General features: G+C 40.7%; 1 protein-coding gene across 2 annotated transcripts in view; it reads left to right on the top strand.

Moving 5' to 3' along the window:
• The window catches only part of LOC102687387 (multiple epidermal growth factor-like domains protein 9), a 192,020-nt gene that overhangs the window by 42,635 nt on the left and 130,245 nt on the right, over positions 1-19,140 (top strand). For both annotated transcript variants that reach the window (XM_069183209.1, XM_069183208.1), the window contains exon 2: positions 14,481-14,679. In XM_069183209.1, coding sequence (XP_069039310.1) covers positions 14,481-14,679 — 199 coding nt within the window. The remainder of the gene's footprint in view (positions 1-14,480; positions 14,680-19,140) is intronic.

Below are 19,140 nucleotides of genomic sequence, written 5' to 3'. Positions count from 1 at the left end.
TTGCTCTGTGATGGAGGGGTGTCTCGTCCAGGGTGTACCCTGCCTTGTGCCTGGCGTCAGTACTATGAGATCGTATAGAAGTGTAGAAACTCTTTTAAGTGGCCTCCCAATTTAAAATGCGCTTTCTCCGAGGAGCTGTTGTTTTGCTGTCTTTCCTTGACCTCTGCTCCGTCCTGCATATGCCATTGAAGCTCTATGGCTTGTCCTTGGCCTGTGACTGTGACCAGTTCATGTTTGCTGTCTCTCTCTCTCGGTTTCTCCCAAAAGCGGTCTGGGACGAATTAAATCCCGCGAGGCCTCTGGTAGTTCCTTTACGCGTCTCGTCAAGAGGAACAGTGTGCACCTTGCTGTCTTACAACTGCGAGGGCGTCCACTTGAGCGCCACCATGTGTTTTCTGTGTTTCTCGACATGCCTGCTCGCCCAGCATGTGCCTTTGCTCAGCAGGCATAACCCTTCTCAAACGGATCGGAGCGGAACCTGGAAAAAAAAACCCTCAAACAGCGCGGCGGATGGGTACCAAGCTCCAACTTAGTCTGCGTCCCACCTTTTCACTTAAGAGGGTTATGTGAAAGCGGATACCACCATTTCAGTCTCTGAGTCGGATGCCCTCGCCCTGTTCGCTGTGTGTCGGGAGCGCTGGCCGGCTAGGACTCCTCACGCCTCCCCTGGCCACCAGCCCAGACGCGGATTGGGAGCTCCAGTGCCAGAGCCGATGGGAGTGGGATTGGAACTCCAGGAGGAACCCATATTGGAAATCGACCCATCCAAACTGGCTGCCTTTACGGACATATGGAAACCATTACAGGACCAGGAACATTCTTCCCCGTGTGTCCAAGTCTTTTTTTTTTAAATTAGGTCGGCTTGATTATTTGCAGAGACGCATGAATGCCCGGTTTTCTGACTGTTGCTTACCTTAAAGATCTGAGAAATCGTGCTCCACCAGTTCGACAAATTGTGACGTAGGGCTATTGATGTTACCCTTGTCACATGGTCTGTGTGGCCCAGCATTGTGTATCTGAAGTAGATATTGTTGATTTCTTGGAAATATTTGTGTGGCTGCGTGTTGTATTAGTATGTTACCTGTTTTGGACCCACAAGTTGTTTTACTCCGTCAGCTTGTGTCAGGCTACTGAACCTGCTGTCTCCCCCTGTTAGACAGGGCTCACCTGTTTGTCAGGTGGGCTGGGTGTGGGGTTTTAGAGTATTTAGCTTGGCCTAAGTGCAGGAACAGAGAGGATTTTATTGGTGTGTATTGTCTGAGTTGAGTTGACTGTCTGCCCCTTTTTTTGTTAAGAATTGCTGTTTCACTATCAATTTTGGTGGTGTCCTGTGTTTTTCTCTGACCAGACTGACCACCCTTGTTGGTGGTCAAATCAGAGGAATATTGTGACAGAATGAGTACCATTTTAAACGGTATCTGTAAATCGGTCCACTTAATGGAAGGGGGACAGATTTCTGCCGTTACTTATGAAGAAAGTGCCACCTTAACAACACTAACATTAGCTGTATTCAGCCTTTACTGAAATTTAACAGTGTTCCTATTTCTATTTCGTTTTGATCTCCTCCTGTACATCTGATTTTTATTTCTAATCTGAATGTCAGTACCAATTTTTTTAACAAGTGATAGAAACAGTGACTATGATGGCAAAATAAAGTTAGCCGATTTGATGGGATCAGTCAATGGTATTGATTAAACTTGTGCTGCCTTACACTGTCAGTGCTTTAAAAATATATTTACCAGAGGACAGGCAGATGACAGAGCATCATACTATACAGGCAATTATCGTGTACTACTGCCTTAGTTGTATTTTCTGTTGCCTCAATTATGTTTACAATGTCTATCCTTTGTATTACTAAAGGACAGCACCACAATACTTCATAATAAAAGACAGAGAGCAGAATGTTTTCATGCACAGGCGGCAGGTGCAGGTATTTTCATGAGTGCTATCTAGCAGGTTTGAAGCTGGCAGGTGACCGTAAAAATGGAAAGCAACATACTGAGAAGTTGTCGATTTGCAAGATGAGATTTATCTCCCTTCCCCTTTGCTTTTCAGCTGGCACATTTGTCAGAATGAATCCATTGCAGTGTGACGAGTGCACCGAAACCTTACGGCCTTCCAGCGAGCCACAGCATTTAAACCAGCAGTGTCTCGCCCTGGGGTACTCAGGCCCAGCCAGCTCCTGTGGCAACTTCTGTGTTGCTGGACACAGCATGCTAATCATAAATCCTGGACTTCATGCCAGGTCTGGAATCTCTGCAAACGCCTGCCTTCACTGCTTGATCTGCTTGGGATCATATCGCCATACATTGATGTTATTTATTACAATTTTTAATTGCGTTTCAAGAAATGTTACTAAATATGTTTTCCTGAACTGCAAACATTTTCAAACAAGGTGCTCTCTAGCTGAGAGCCAGTTCTTTCACTGCGTGCTCGGTCAGTTTTTAGGAGGAGGAACCAGAGATCGGGTTCATCTCTGTTAACGATGGGGGCTGGTAACGTATTTGGTGATAAGTCTGAAGAGCAGAAAATGAAATGAGTTCCTCAGTGATGAGAAAGCTGTCGTTTGTGAGCGCCAGGCTCGGTCATGATGCTTCTGTGTGGCACAGCTAACAGACTTTCCATCAATTTCCTCCTTGTGTGAGAGTGTTTGGCACTTTGTCAGTAGGGGTGCAGATGGTACCATGTAAATCTGAGGTGGGCTGCTCTTGTAGTGGCTGCGTGCAAAGATCGCTCGACGGGGAAAACATCACTACGTTCGAGTTAGAGGTCAGAAAATGTCAGAATACCTTTGAAGAGACCGTGAGAGTTCAGAGTGAGATCATGTTATTTTATTTTTCATTCATTTAACTGATATCTTTATCCAAAGTGACTGATCTTGTAACTGCTAAATATTAACTGTGTAAAAATACTTTGTGTATACAAAAGCTACTTAATACAATACTAATAACCAATACAGTGAAGCAAGGTAAAGAAATTCTAATGACTAATGCTTTAAAGCATAGTCTACAGTAGTGTAAACTCCAACTAAAGACCAGTCACGGCAAATACATTGATCATTCAAACTATATTTACTGCTATAAAGAAATACTTAGAAGATTACAATAAATGAGTGTTCAGCATTTTACTCCTCCACAAGTGTTTCTTTTTACTATTTGAGGAACTTTAACTGTTGTTAAGATACAGTAGCTCTGGCGTAGGAGAAGGACAAAGAACTGCTAAGAGTAGAGCAAGCAAAAGCACTCAATTTGTTTCACAGGGACCACTTGAAACAATTTCTCAATTTTTGTACACATTTGTTGTCATTTTTTACAAGTATTCAACTTCAAAATTCAAAATTCCCAAGAACTACATCATTTTATTTAATTTAGTGTGTAGAAGTACCCTGTGGAATCACTCTGAGTTATCAACAAGCTGTTCTGTGATTGACCTCTCATACAGTAGATGATTAAGCAACATTGCAATAATAAAAGCATGCTTTTGAACTAAATGCATTTAGTATTTTTCATATTTCTGACTTGGGTCCTGACATGAAAACTTTTTTCCCCAATGAATAACTTGATTTAAAAAATGAAATGAAAAAATAGGAACCACAGATGTAATTTCTTCACTGCTGGAAAGCTCTTGTCTTCCAGGTGACTATGGGCTGGGAGCCCATTATTAAAATGATTGTTGTATTCAATGTATCGGACGTACAGTACATGTATCTCCAGTATAAGCTTGAACCCACCTCACCCCTGCGCAAATGCTGTAATTTCTTGTGGAGATATTGATATATTTCCCCACATAGCTTTCTTACTGTCTCATTAATTGTACCCTGTGGTTGTGTGAGTAGATTGATGGTTGGGATTCTCTGCTAAGCTGGCGATGTCCATCCGTTGTTCTGTGACTGGTCCTGTTGGAAGTGACTGTGGTCATGCAGAAAGAAAGTTTGGATGAGTCCGACTCTGTAATACCAGCGACCAATGTGTGGGTTGGAAAATAGAGGACTGCCTGTTTATCCTGTTACTGTAGGATAGTCTATGTCGCTGAATTCCAGGCACCAGTAGTCAGGATCAGATGACTCTGAAAAATAGATGTGCTTGCAATGGCAACACAATGCTGCCCAGTCCAATGGATTATCAAATATCTGGCAGTTTCCATGCGTTTCCAATCAAGAGCTAATTAAATCTGTTCATGTCCATTGCAGCTGTAACACATACTTGAGAGTCAGGTACTGATTTTCATAATGGCTGGTCTAGTTTTGATAAAAGCAATTAATGTTTTAGTTCTAAATGGATTTCAGTAATTAAGGAATAGAACTCTGACTCGAAGGGAATTACCGCAAACTATTGAATAGGCAGCTCTCATCAATTAAAAGGCCGAGAACTCTTTATATATTAAAATTACAGTTAATGACATGCTGAGCTTTGGTTACTTTTGCTTTTATCATGCATTTAATAATTAACTGTATGGGTTTAATAAAATATGTAATGTGATCGGTGCACGTCGTTAATCGGCTTTATAAAGCAATAGGGACACTCTGCATTCTGACGACAAAACCGTTCACTTGCTGTGCAGTGAGATTCAGCTGTTTTGCTGGAGCACAACTGCATGTCCTTTCGCTAGCAGAAGGTAACTTTCACTTCTCTCGCTGGTCTGTCTTGGCAGTAAGATCTGTTTAGAAAGTAAAAGCCAGTTAACAATTTCTGTGGAGTTTGTTGGGGAGTTTCCACAGATCCCCCTGTGGTGTAAAAACCAAGAACTATTAGGCCCACATGTTTTGTAGAAACCAGAAACTTCCAGACCTCCCTGTGGTGTAAAACCCGAGAAATTCCAACGTTTCAGTTGAAAACAACCTCACTTTGCTACTAAGATAGCTGTGAAAAGGCATTTGAAGTGGAGAGGTTAGTTGTCTAACATGGGTCTTTGGCCTAACTGTTGTACGTGCGGCCTCGTTTTCTGTTCATGTTGTGTGATCATTTCTGTATCGAACTGGCCTGCGACACCTTTCTGAACTCACCTCTGCACTCCTTCGAGCAGCACTGCCTGTTGACATTGCTCCTGTCCTGTACTCTACTCTGCCTTCCCTGGGGCTGGCTGTAGGGACACCTGACACTTTTAACTCCTTAGTGTGCCGGTCAACCAAAATGCTTGTTACTGTAGTTCTTGGATTTGGTTTCATAAAAATTGATTTTTGTTTTGGGGGGAAAAAAAGCTTCAGACTCTTACATGGGACAGTCTTTGTAGTTTGAATATGATTGAAATTCAAGTTCAGTTCACGTTTATCATCATTATACTCATATAGAGGGTATATGGTATAACGAAATGCTACTTAGCTACAGTACCTCTCAGACGGTAAGATTGCGACCAACTATAAATGAACTATTCCAAGCCAAGTTGTGTGCATATTATTTAATTAAAGTGTGTTCACTTGTGTACTATTTTCCCAAATTTATATCCCCTCCCTGTTTTCAGCAATTAATAAACCCATGGTAGCAGGAGTTCTGACCTAACTGCCCTCATCTTTGGCCTGTATGACCAACGGCACCTCACATTCATCCTGTGTAGACGCTGACACCTGTTGGAACCTAGTGACATTTTGTCAGACAGCCGTGTCGCTTGGCAACGTAGGGGCTGTTTAAAAGACATCCATCTGCAGCGAGAAGTGTTGATACTACCAGTTCCAAGTACTCAATCAGCCATTCTCTTCCATCATGCCTCTCTCCTTATGGGACATGATAGTCATTGCTGTTTGGGGGCATGTTCTGTAGGAATTTCCATTGCCCCTTTATCTCTTGTGCAGAGCTCTCTCTCTCTGGTGCTCTGACTGGCACGGGTAACTAGGTTCTGTTTGAAACTACTGTCGGTCCTCTATGCCCCTGGTCAGCAGAGCCACAGCTGTATCCTGTACAGTCAAAGACTCCTGTAGAGGGGTGATTCAAGACCCTTGACTTTAAGGTCAGAAAGGGGGCGTGGTGTTTGTAACAACAGTTTGTTACAAACAACCAGTTCTCAGCTTATATCTCTACATAAGTAATGACCTATTATGGATACTGTTCAATTCCAATAATACTAGAAAATTGATCTTTTTTTTAATTTCATTTATTTAAAAGGATTTATTTTAGACTGGATTGCCCAGATAGAGCCACGAGGGGACCTGGAACCTGTATATTGGATAAAGCAATTTAAAAAAATCCATGGATGGGTTTACTTTAATATAGGACTCAAAATAAAAAAAACGTTTTTTTAAGTTCCTCAGCTGCGTGAGAATGCTGTGAAGACGTCTGCAGTTAAGGGGTATCTTGAAACAGAACCCTCTCTTAAGAGTTTTAACACTCTTAGAGTTTTCTTAAGAGTTTGAACACTCTTAGTGAGCAAGCAGTCTGCTCGATCCTGTAAGAGGATTCAAGAGTCCAGCCAGCTGGAAATGAGTGTTCTACAGCAGGCTGTATGCTCCCAGGCGACCCAGTGCCTTATCATATTCTCTTTCTCTCTCTAGATTTGAGCGGCTACAGACCTATCCAAACAGAATTGTTGATATAATTAAAGCAAATGGTGCTTCAACCAAGTCCTACTGTAAACACCCTGTGTGCACGAAACTGTGTACACTTACACAACCCATTTATTTCTAGGCTTTCATTTGTAATTTCTTTTCAGAATGTTTGAGCATTTGTTTTTCACTTGGAGCTTGCGTGTTACAATGTAATAAATAAAAGGTCAAATCAATTCTAATTTGATGTACCTTGATTTCAGGCCATTAGACCATACAACTGTTACTTTGGAAAGGGTGTGGAGACTTTTTATGGCCACTGTAAGTTCACTGATGTAGCCAGGAGCCTTGTCATCCAAGCCCCTGAAGATGAGCCGCAGTATTTGCATTTTATTCTGAAATCTACTGGGCCAGTGAACGGGATGCTAAAACAGGAGAGACTGTTGGTTTTAGTTTTAATTTAAGATCCAAGCTGCTGCTTTCCGAGCATCTTGTAACTTGTTAAAAACATGTTTGAACAGCATTGCAGTAATCTAAAAATCGAATGGATGCATTATCTTCACTACATCGGAGTGGGAAAGTCATGAATAGCAATGTTACAATACAAAGAAAAAGTCCCTCTCACAACATTGTGCACAAGGATCTTAAACACAAGGCTTGGATCAAAGACAATACCAAGATTTCTCACCTGAGTACTGATTCCAGCACAATCAATACTGAAACTAAATTTGAGATCCAATTACAGAATTGATCAGAAGAGCCAGTCAGCCTAAATTCAGGCTTGGCAGAGCTCAGATGAAGCATGACAAGGCAAGTAGTGCTAGATTAATATCAGGTTTCATGCAAACGTAAATTTGCATGTCATCGGTATAGAAATGAAAAGAAATTCTGCATGTACAAAGATGTGGTACACCGAATTTGACCACCTTTATCAAGGCTGAACACAATTGTTTTTCTTGACTTGATAAGCTTTACATTTTGATAAGATGCAGTGATACCAACAGCCCTCTTTAATCTATTCAGGAAGTGGATCACAACAGTATCGCAAGTGGCATTGAGGCCCAGCAAACCCGCAGACAAGACATCAGCGTCTTCAGGACCTCTGTATCGATCTGAATCCTGATTAAAGTGGTTCATATAGCATATCTGTAGATAAATGATCTAGTAACTGAATAGCAACAGCCTTTTTCAGAACCTTATCATTATATTCGCACTCTTACAAAGCTTCATTCCATCCTAAGAGTTTTAAGATTTTTATATAGAATTATTTCAGCCTGTCTTTTTAGCCTCTTAGCTTCCCAGGCTAAAGTGTGTAAATCAGTGTTTCAAATTAATTTGCTGTCGTGGACCAGATTTGATTTACATGTAAGTGTACTTCATGAGGGCCTAATATACGATAAATTCTCAAAATATTAGGCACAGCTTGTATTCTTAGTATTATATATTAGTAGTTTTTATTTCACAAGTACAGAGCTCTTTTTAGAATGCACTAAGTATTTGTTGCATCTTCACTAGATGACAGTTTAGCACAATGTACTCATTACCCTTTGAATATACAGTAGGATGTATTTCTATCAATATCAGCTACAGTTTTAACTGATGTTATTGTTGTACATGTATTATTAAGCACTTAGTTTGCTTAAATATTGGTTCTGAAATTATGAAATTTCTTAACTGCCATTATAAATATATTACACAGACCTTTTTTTAGATCTCAGGAATGAGTTTTAATCCTTTTAGTGTAAAGTAATGGGACTTCATGCTGTGCAAATTTTCATATAGTATAATGAGCAGTTGGGAGAAATAATTTACCTTCACTAACCAATAGATTAGTGTATATGTACTGAATATCAATTATTAAAATGCAGGATAGGAAAGAGTTATAAGGCCTCTGAGATTATGATCAGCATCACCTGTAAACTCTGCTTGAGGAACTGAGTACACTAACACTCATCAGCTGTGTAACTCGCCTTGTTTCGTAATGCACAGTTCCAATGTTTCAAACTGAGAAACAGAAACAGCATAAGGCAAGGTTAAAAGACTGTTGCTTGATCAAAAATGAACATTGACAGTGGGGAAACACCATTTGCTTGAAATCAGTAATGTTAAAACGGCAATAAATTCACTTCTACAACTATTGCTATTACTAATTAAGTCTATCATCTTTTCATTCACAAAGAGATATACAATTCTTAATTTCTGTTGTATTACTTAACATTCTTAATTTTTCATTTGTTTGATATATAATTACCAGGACCTTATTAGTACATGATAAAAGGATATCACTAGGTACTGTTTCAGTCAGACTAATGGTGGGTCTCTTAGGTTCCTTAGAAACCTTGGCAGAGTTTGTAGAAAGTGTAGATACGGGATGTGTAGATAATAGTCTGATGGAGACTGATATGGAGATCTGCTTTATTAGTCCAGACAGAATGATTCTGTGGGATTCTTCCCTGTTTATACACATTCATATCCAAAGTGGGAAGAGAACGGCTCACTCCTCTTACAGTCTCGCATGGTAGTCGAACGCTTGGTGTGAGCAGCTTTCAGCACGTTCACCAAGAGTGTTAACACCAGTCTGTTCCCATGGCGATGGCTGGCTTTCAATGGTTTCTCTCATGCGAGACGCCAAACAATAAAGCTTATGAACTAGGAAAAAGACAGCTAGAAAAGCATGGTAAAATATTTTGTATTCATGCCCTGAGTATTACACATTAGAAGTGAGAATATATGAAAGATGTATATTTCTAATCTCCAAGGAAGAGTATCTATATTTAAGAGTTTAGCCTTCTTTTCAATGGCCGTCATGCTACATAAATATCTACATTATTTTCTTAATTGGTTGCTTCATGTTTTCTTCATTATGTCCCCCACTTCTGGTACATTTAGAAGCCATTGTCTAAATCTTAGGAAAATCAAGGAAGATTCACATTGTTTCAGTAGCCAGACAGGATTTTAATTAAATACAAGTAATGAGTGTGACAGACGCACAACACAGGAATTGATTTCAACGACAGTAGGAAACACCCCATTTATCGATCACTGTCATTCAAATTTAATTGCGTTTGCACTTGAGTCTAATGCTGGTGCCAGAGATCTACATTAAGATGTAACAACACCTGTGCTCCCATTTTAGTTGAAAAGAACTTGACATCAGAATGTAGCTTAACGAGGAGACAATAGGTGATAATAATGGAGTTCTCCTGAAGTCAAAAATCTTTATAGTAAATGGTACTTGACATATTCTTCTAGAAAATCTCAGCATAGTGAGATCGAAAACAAATGTTAACAATGCATTCCTGATGACTACTATGTGATCACAAACTCTGCCCTGGTGTGATTGCAGGAGGGATTGTAGGATGGGATCTTTGAAGATGAAAGTGGTTTCAAGTCTGTGAGACCAGAACCTGTTTTGAGACCAGCATCTGAGATCAGTTGACTTTTCCTGGTTGACTTTTGTAATATGATTTGGCAAAGAGATCACTGTAGAAGTCCAGGGAAGAATAGAGCTTGGTAACCGATAAATGTGAAGAGTGTTTCTGCCTCCTAAAACAGCCTGGATAAGTGAGAAGGGAGATATTCACGGACTGAGAGTGTGGGTACAAGACGGCTATCCAGGCACTGAATATTGGCTGCAGGCTTCCAAGAGGGGAAAATGTTTGTATTTGATTTCCTATGCGTTTTAATGTGTGAAATGCTTGATATAGATTTTATTTGAAGGGGGTCTGAATTAAAAACAAGTGAATAGTTGTTCTGCGTAAATCTCTTCATACAGCAGAATCTCGAGGGGCTTTGCTTAATGAGCTGCAGTATTTTTCAGTTGATTCCAATTTCACCAAGCAAAGCAACCTGCAAATTTTAAAAAAACAAAGGCTCATGCATCGTCGGATGTCACATCATTTGAGTTAGTAAAGGAAGACATAAATGTTATTTAATTAAAAAAAACTATTAAACGTGAACAGCAGACTGTGCACAGTACGCCTGTACATTATTTCAACAGAACAACCTGTTTCCTAAAATCTCTCTTTTACTGGGAAATGCCAACAACTCAAGTCTGATCTATGAATAATTAAAGAATACAATTCCTTACTTGAACCCTGAGTAGCTAGTCATGGTGGAGAGCCACATTCCTGCAGGCCATTCAAGTCACTGTTTAAAAGCCATTATAATGTACATGTTAAAATTAAAATATGTATGAGCCTGCCTTGCTGTCCTGATTGTGTACAGTATAAGGGTTATATGACAGCAAACAGCCAATTGCAAACGTGATGATAGCATAATGAGGATTAATTTCATCAGTACTGACCTCAGAATTGCCTTTCAGTGATCTTCAGATACTGTAATACTGATGAAAACTGCCAAAAAACTGACTGCTGGCCAATTGAGCTTTGGGCATTTGCTTACAAGAACATCCCTGTGGAAACACAGACTAGGTCTTGTGACAACATGGTCCAAAAATGTTGTCATAATAGTTGTGGGGAAAAATACGAGGACCGCAAAACAGATTTTAAACCCTGCTGGAAAAAGATTGTTGAAGTTATACATCTAGGATTTTCCGTGAAAGCGAATTCAACAACATGTAGTGATCACTTTGAAAGTAAAGATTGCCATGGGAGTTTTGTCTTTGTATCTTATACAGTATGTGTATACTGAAAGATGTGCATCCTTAACCTTTGTAGGATATCTGTAGTAGTGATATATCAACATACTGTACATAATCTTTTAAAAGAATCTGTGAAATTGAAATTACAGCCAGACAGTTATTTGTAATACAGTACTCAAGAAGACAGAGTAGTTGTAGCTACTCTAGTTGTAGTTGTAGCTTCTCTCTTCTATAAGAAGTAAGTCAAGTTAAGTTAAGTGAAAATGATGGAAGGAATTGAGACCCGATGAGGACTTTCTGTAGATGCAGCTCAGTAACAATGGTCCTGGTTTATGTGAAGTTTTATTTTGCTGTATGTCTTTTATTGTGTGGTGTAGTGTCCATGCAGGAGTTGCAGTGTTATAATGGTGTCTTTTACCTAATTCAAGTAAAGCTTTGCAATATATGCAGTATATATAGTCCTGTTTAGCTAGATGGAGTTGGCTATATCATGCTGATGATCCCTAATAAGGGAAAAGCCTCTGTGCATCCCTGCGAACAGGGTGGCAGATTGCCGGTTGAGTTGTCACACATGTCGTACAACATGGTCGCCACCAATGTTTCAGGGTGCTGCAGTGTATTCGCATAATGCTCATTGCAACCACCGTTTTCTCATGGCTGCCAGCTGTAATGGGTGAGGACCACAAATGGCAAGTTGTGTTTGGATACGTGTACACAAGGGGTTGTCACAACGGAAGCGAAATCCATACTCTGACTTAGCGGAGCAGGCCTCTGTCCTGTAATGCCAATGTGATGCCCATGATGTCTGTGCCAACACCGACACCCACCCCCCTCCCTTGGTGGAGGGGTGGAGAGAAATGTACTGTCTGGCATTTTGTAGGTCGATATTACATTAGTGTAAAAGGTCAAACAACAAGCAGACATGATTATTTTTTTCGCTAAGGCTGAAAACGTTAGGGTATTTTCGTGTGGGATTGAATGAGTGGGCTCTCTGCAGACCTGCTGCACGGGAAAGAGTATCTTCCGAATGCTCTGAATAGCAGGCGCTGTTATTTCATCGATGCAAGAGTGCCGTATATATGACTTGATCACACACGAGCATTTTGCTCCAGGAAAAGAAGCCATTTCCATTATTATTATTTTTATGATAACTAAATAAACTGTTTCTGCACAATGCACAGCTCCAGAGATCATCTGACTGAATGGCATTATATGTGATTTTTAAATGAAAAGTGAGTTTGGATAGATGCCTCTGTCCCGAAGCCTACTTTTAAAATTGCATTTCTAGATATTATTCCCAGAACATTCAAGGTGACCTTCCCTGGTGAGTTAATGTTGATCCCAAATAAAATGAACAAATACAGTAAAACATTTTTTTTTTCTCTTTGCCAGGGACACTTTGTCTATTATAATCCTATATATCTTCTTCCTCTTGAAAAACAAACTGTTTTCTATCTCATATCCAGTAATTCCTCTGTGGTGAATAATAAGCAATATGGTTACAATTAAAAATTCATTGGTCAATGGGCACCAAGAATATGTGGATTTACAAGTTACTCTTTAAAGTGTTTACTAAACAATTGACTAATCAGGCCACCAAAATATGCATCAGTAAATCACTGCTTGTTTCAGGTTATGTGGCCTGACATTTATGAGAGTAAATTAAGGCAAAGGGCAAATTCTTTCTGTCTACATTTACTGTAGGAAGCCCTGTTCAAGTCATTTAGTCTTCATTAACTTCTAAAACAACAGGTTCCTGTCAAGATTAACAGAAAACCAGAAGTAAAAATGACCACCAGAGCTGGGAATCATTTTCCGAAGATTGAAGAAGGAAAAAAAAAAGGTGTTTTCTTTCATCTGTGACGGGAGCAGACAGCAGTGCCACTGTCGTCATGAGTTTTACCTCGGTCCTTGAGTGATTTTCGATGGGATAGCTCTTCAGAGCAGGAATTCTAAAATACAGCTTTCAGCTAACCAGGAGACTGAGTGGTGTGAGCACAGCAGACTGCTTCCCAACCCCAGCAACCACTAATTGTCAGGCAGATGAAGCCAGAAAATTCCTGTGCCTTGAAAATTAAATTAAGTTTCCATTTTTTTTTTGTCTCGGCATGTGGAAAAACCAGATTTTATTCCTTTTGAGTTGCTTGAGGACAAAAAAAAAAAAGAAATCCACAGTATTCACTTCAAATGCAAATACAAAATGCCATACACTGCATGCTGTATCAGTTCTTGTTGTTCCAGCATGTGGACATGTGATTAAGCAAGCTGTTTTGGGTTCTCCCATTGCTTCGTATCAGCAAATCCACGAATCACTGATGTCACCCTGCAAGGGCGTTGTGACATAGGTGTCCTTTGATGGGTTTGTCATAATGAACAATATAGGGAATGATAAGCTATGAATCACCCCTGGGTGCTGTACTGCACAGTTGTCTAACGTGCTGTCGTTCAGGTAATTCCATCCCTGCCAACTGAATATGAAATGAGAGCAGTGAGATCAGGTGAGCTTCTGACATGCCCTGTCAGCGTCAGTGGATGAGCTGGCAACAGAGGCTTGAGGCTGGCAGACAGGATAAAGGTTATCAGTCGAGACCCAGTGAGCTGTGCAGCAAGTTTCCCTTTGATGCGATTTCGTGTTTGCGTTTTGCAGAAAAACTGAAAGTAGCAGAGCACAGTTGTGTTAATTTCCCCAGTGTGAGAGGGGTCAGGGTGCTTGAGCTGTGGTATTCCTCTTGCCTACTTTCCACTTCAGAGCGAACAGGAAGAGAACTTCCTGTTTTGGTTTTTGCCACACACACTACAAGGAACGGTGCCTCAGGATGGCTGGCTCTGATGGATTTGTGGAAATGTACTGTACAAACTATTTGTTTGCCTATGTGGCAAATTATTCTCCTTTGACAAATTGTGAAGAGGATATTCCGTTTGGATGTGCTCTCCTGTTACATTGTGGTTTATTAACCATTTTTAGACATTTGTGTAATGAATAAACCAAGGCAGTGAATCAGGGATGCTTATGTTATCGGCACCAGGCCATTAGTCTTCAAAGTGCTTCCTAAGGAGTTTAAGAGAGGTAACGAAATAGAGGAAGCCACTTGACCAGTCTGGCTTATTCTCAGTTGTTCGGAAATATTTGGAATATTTCAAAACCATTGCCCACAACACACAGTCTCGCAGTGGGATCGATGAAGCGTTTCTCTGTCCTTCAGGGGCAGAAATAAATAAATAAACAACCCCTCTTCTGTACCTTCTTGAGATGGGGGGGAATTCTTTTTCGACCCGGGGTTTTTATCTCTAATTTTGTCGAAGGTTTTCTCTTTACGCATCTTTTTTTTTCTTTTCTCCTGCTCTTGTCGAGGAGCAGCGTCAGCCTGTACTGACCTCGGCTTCGCTCTCTGTGCCCTGTTCCAGAGTTCTTCTGCAACTGTAGCGTTGATGGGGCGGTGAGTCTCGACGCGTGCAACGAGACCACAGGCCAGTGCGAGTGCGAGCCTGGATACACTGGTCTGCAGTGTGAGGACTGCGGGGATGGCTACTTCTCTAACGGGACCACCTTCTGTCTGCCCTGTGCCTGCGATTCCTTTGGGGCAGTGAGCTCCCTCTGTGACAGGTAAGCAAGCAAGGTGTGTTTAATGCAGAACCTGCAGCGCTGTGGCTCTCTGGAGCCATAAGGTGTTCAGTACACTATTTATCAAAAGATATGCACTATAGTATGATTGTTAAACAGGCTCGATTATCTGAATGGCCTCCGTTTACTGGTTTGACGAAGGAGCAGGATGAAGATGTGAAGTTAACCTTTTCGATTGCCACTTTCATGTGCTTCGCTCATCTGAGCGTTTAAAAAAAAGTCGCGCCAGTTCGTTTGTAATAGTTCCTCAACTATGTATACCAGATAGCAGGCGTTTGTGTTGGACATACCGTAGGCCAGTGTGCGGTGCAGTAATAAAGATGAGTTTGATAGTGTCGGCAATGAAAACTACACCTAGGAGGTTAAGTCATGAAGTCTTTAAAGAAACATGAAGTGGAAGCAAAGGTATCACTGGTTTGACTATAATATACACCGTGTCAGACACCTTATCCGTTTGAACAAATAGTGATGCTGGTATTAGTTGAATGGCAGGATCATAACAGCAGTAGAGACTGCTGAAACAGCTATAGAAGTTGCCTCCCAATGAGCTACTGTACAGAGGGAATGGTGACAGGAAGGAAACCCGTTTAAACCAATAAAAGCAATTCTGTTTCATTCGCGGAATGCCTTTAATCAGGAGGTTCCCTCTAATTGGGAAGGGCATTACGTGTTACACTCCTATTTCAGGTCTAGTGCTGTAACAAGGCCAAAGAAAATCACGTAGTAATAGTCTTTTCATCTATCTTTATATAGTCTTTTCACCTTTAAGAACAATCATTCTTAAAGCAATTTCAGAAGTCTCAGTAGGTTTTGCAGTCAAAATGCCACATACTGTAGCTCCTGGTTTGTTTGGGACAGTGGTTTGTTAACTCAACAGTGGTGTCAAAACAGCACAACACATGCAAATAACGGTGAGCTGTGTGCAAGGCCCTTCCCTCTTTTATTTCCTTGGCGAATTGAACTCGGGGCTCCTCCTGAAATACCCGGCGGGCCTGCTGCTGGTTCCTGGGAGAGCAGCCTTCTTTATCTGTGTCACTAGATGTTGTAAGCGAGTCAATAGGCCTGACCTTTCCTGTTGAAGCTTGTCGCAGTGGGGTTTTTTTTTCTTCAAAGAAGCAAGTTACAACATTTTGTTACGACAGCTAAAAGCAACAGGTCTTTACCACTGTTTTGACTGTAGGTTGTTTGACTAAACTGAATAGCAGGTAAAAAAGGGCAACCAGAATGATACAGAGCCAAGTTAAAGCAGCTCAATTGTTCCTTTCTTGACTTGCGGATGATGATCCTACCAATAACATTAATAGTTATTTTCATTTATAAAGCACTTTTCAGCCTGAAGGATTCCACATGCAGGAGGACACCCATGGAATGATAATATCCACTTGGGTGTCACGCTGCCAATCCAATACACAGGAGGTCAGCTGGAGAAGTGAGAAACTGCTTCACCGATTGAATTAAAGCGTAACTTTAGGAATGGCGGTTTATACAAGCCCAGAGTAGAATTTAGCGAAGACACCAGGGCGAACGCCCCTCCTCTTATGAACAGTGTCAGGGATCTTTAGTGACCCCTTTTAGTGACACCCTAAATCAGGACCTACACCACAGTATTCCCAGTCACTGTACATGTTTGGAAATGTCTTCGGCCCCAGACCCTGAACACTCTTATCTGCGGAACTCCAGCAGCCCCAGGGCTGGGTTATCTAGAGAAGCCTGGACAGGACTTGATTCTGAATCCAGTTCTTCTCTCTGGCTTGCCGGCAGAAAGGCTGGACTATCCCGAGACTCCGGAGTGGGGCAGGGGCAGGGGCTGACAGACAGACAGGTCCCATTTGTGGCACATTCCTGGAAATCCGATTCTGCAACAGTTCATCCCATCATAAAGAAAGGCTTCCTCGCTTCAGGCACTCCAGTTCATACATGTCTGGCTTATTTTAAGAAGATAAGAAAAAATAAATATCCCAATATGTAACTTGCTGAGCTCTGTGACAGTTATTGGCTGATATGTTAAGTACAGCACCATAAAGTGCTCAAAATCAAATTCATATTTCATCTATTGAACTGTAGAAATTATACCACCCCTTCGATATATACTTTGCTTTCTGGTCTTCATTCTCCGGGCTGAGAGCTATATTATATGGGACTTTTGCTTGTTCTTTAATGCAGCTGTACAGTGTTAAACGTGACAGCTGTGACATTGATGTGACAAAGACAAAAGACATTAGCAGCTATAAAAATGTATTTAGGCACAGAAAAGCAGTAACTCTGAGTTTACTATCTGGCAACAGTAGTTATTATTAGACTTTACACTAAACTGGTATTTTTCTCAAACTAGTCTGTCAACTTCAGTCTTTTGGGAAATCGTGTGCAAGTCTCTCTGCTGAGTAGCTGCTTTCAGTAACCCTGTCTGTATGTTTTGATGTCTGTATGTTCTGTATGTACCAGATGTTTCTGCTAGCTTCCAGAGGTGCCAGTCTTGTCAGATAACCAGCTCTTCCACCTAATTCCTCTAATTCCATCACCAGAAATGTTTAAACCGAAGTAATGTAGTGCAGAGCAAGAAGACTGTTGATATGCTAATTTGTTGCCACATTAAATGCACTCTTTATATCTCCGAATCACATTCCGTCATGACCTATTTCATAACAAGGCCTGGCCTATCTGAAGCATCTACTGAAGTGGCAGTAGTTTGCAGTGCTGTATATTATAGCAGTGAGGGAGCTGTGGTGGTTTGAGCACAGTGTTAAAAATAGTTGCTGTATTTGTGTGTCTAACCATTGCTAGGAATGTTCCTTGTCTGAGAGCTGACTGTGCACCATTGTGGGTGCCTCAGATTTTCTTTTTTTAGATCTAGCTTTCTCGTAATGTGACATGTGAGAGCACATCTCAACAGTTTTTGAAAATCAGGGCTTCATTAACTGAACAGTTTCCCCCGGTGTTTTAAGCTGGTGACATAACATCTTCAAGTGACGGATTTGATGTGACCGTTTCTGTTCCACCCTCTCTTTCATGCTGTCTGCACTTCCTGCAGACGCCAGGTAAATTTCTCTCAAGGTGCTGAATATGCTGAAATACTTCACAAAATAAGCAATTCACTGTACTGCTCAGTGCTTAGATTGTAAATGAAAAGGTAAGAAAAATAACCTGAAAATCCTTTTATTGGATTGAAAAAAGACAGTTTCTGTTCTTGCCGTGTGCCGTGTCCATAAATTGCCATTTTTAACTTATGGATTTTCTTCAGCCAGTGTATTTCATTTTGTTCTTTTGGGGTCATACAACATTGATAAGTATTACCAAGGCCCTTTTTATAAAGCAGCATCTCTCCTTACCCATGAGTTAAAAAATAAACGATATAAAACTACTACTCATATTTTGCAGCATGAAATGCTGTTTGATATAAATTGATTCCAGGATAATCTTCTTTAGATTGGTTTCTACTGTCCAGTGACCATGCTTCACCAAAATACTCTTATTCCGTGACTGGAGACGTATTAAGAGATCACGATAATTTGATATCTTTTTTTCGGAGACTTGCGGATTCATTTTCAGAGTTGGAGACACCTCACCTGTTTTCAATTGAGTTTTAGTCCAGGCTGGGTAACGAGACAGAGCTCGAGTTCAGCAGTGTTACCGTGACGAGCAGTTTCCTTCTGTGAAGAAGCGTGCTTGCTCGGATGTAGAGTTGCACGTTTCTGTGCGTGCAGAGATGCAGGTACTAGGGAAGAACTGGGATTTGCTATCTCTGATGGATTGTGATGGATTCATGGCTTCCACCTTGTCGGTCATGATGGAGGTATTCCAGATCAATCAGATGAAAGCACATGTTCGTGCCATTCAATCAGATGAAAGTACAGGATTTATGTAGCTGATATTACGATGATTTTGACCCTATCAGCGTCAACGTAATTCATCACAGTTTTGTGATCCATTTGTAAGCCAGAGAAATGCTCGTAACTGTTGTGTTGTTTTGTCATTTGGACTGTATTTAAATCTGTGTTTATGTTTGTAAGAAAGGCTAGTTGGATTCAATGGAGGCACTAATAATGTCAATGTTTGCTGTGTGAGTCAACTTCAAACTGTTCTTTCCATACCAAAACTTGATAAATCATTTGTTTTCTATTGTAACATGCTTCTGTCATCGCCCAGACAGACATAACCTGTGTTTTAGACGTAGGGTGCTGTAATCGCTGAAGTGGATTATTAGAGTGGATGGGTGCAGGTTGCTTTATAGAATCTTTGGGAACAAAATCAATATTTCATATAATTGTGGAAAGGTTTTCATTTTGAAGTGATGACTTCATAATATGTAGTGGAAAACCGTTTTTTGGTTTACTTTACAACTTGCATTGCCTCAGAGGAACAGGCTAGCAGAACAAAGGCGTTCATGTTTTCAAAATAACACTTTTATAGGAGGTGCTTTTTAGTCATTCTGCCATTCTTCTTCTT

This window comes from Lepisosteus oculatus, chromosome 24 (assembly GCF_040954835.1).
Source record: "Lepisosteus oculatus isolate fLepOcu1 chromosome 24, fLepOcu1.hap2, whole genome shotgun sequence".
Classification (NCBI taxonomy): domain Eukaryota; kingdom Metazoa; phylum Chordata; class Actinopteri; order Semionotiformes; family Lepisosteidae; genus Lepisosteus; species Lepisosteus oculatus.
The sequence above is the reverse complement of the archived record's forward strand: the minus strand, read 5'-3'. Positions and strand labels throughout refer to the sequence as shown.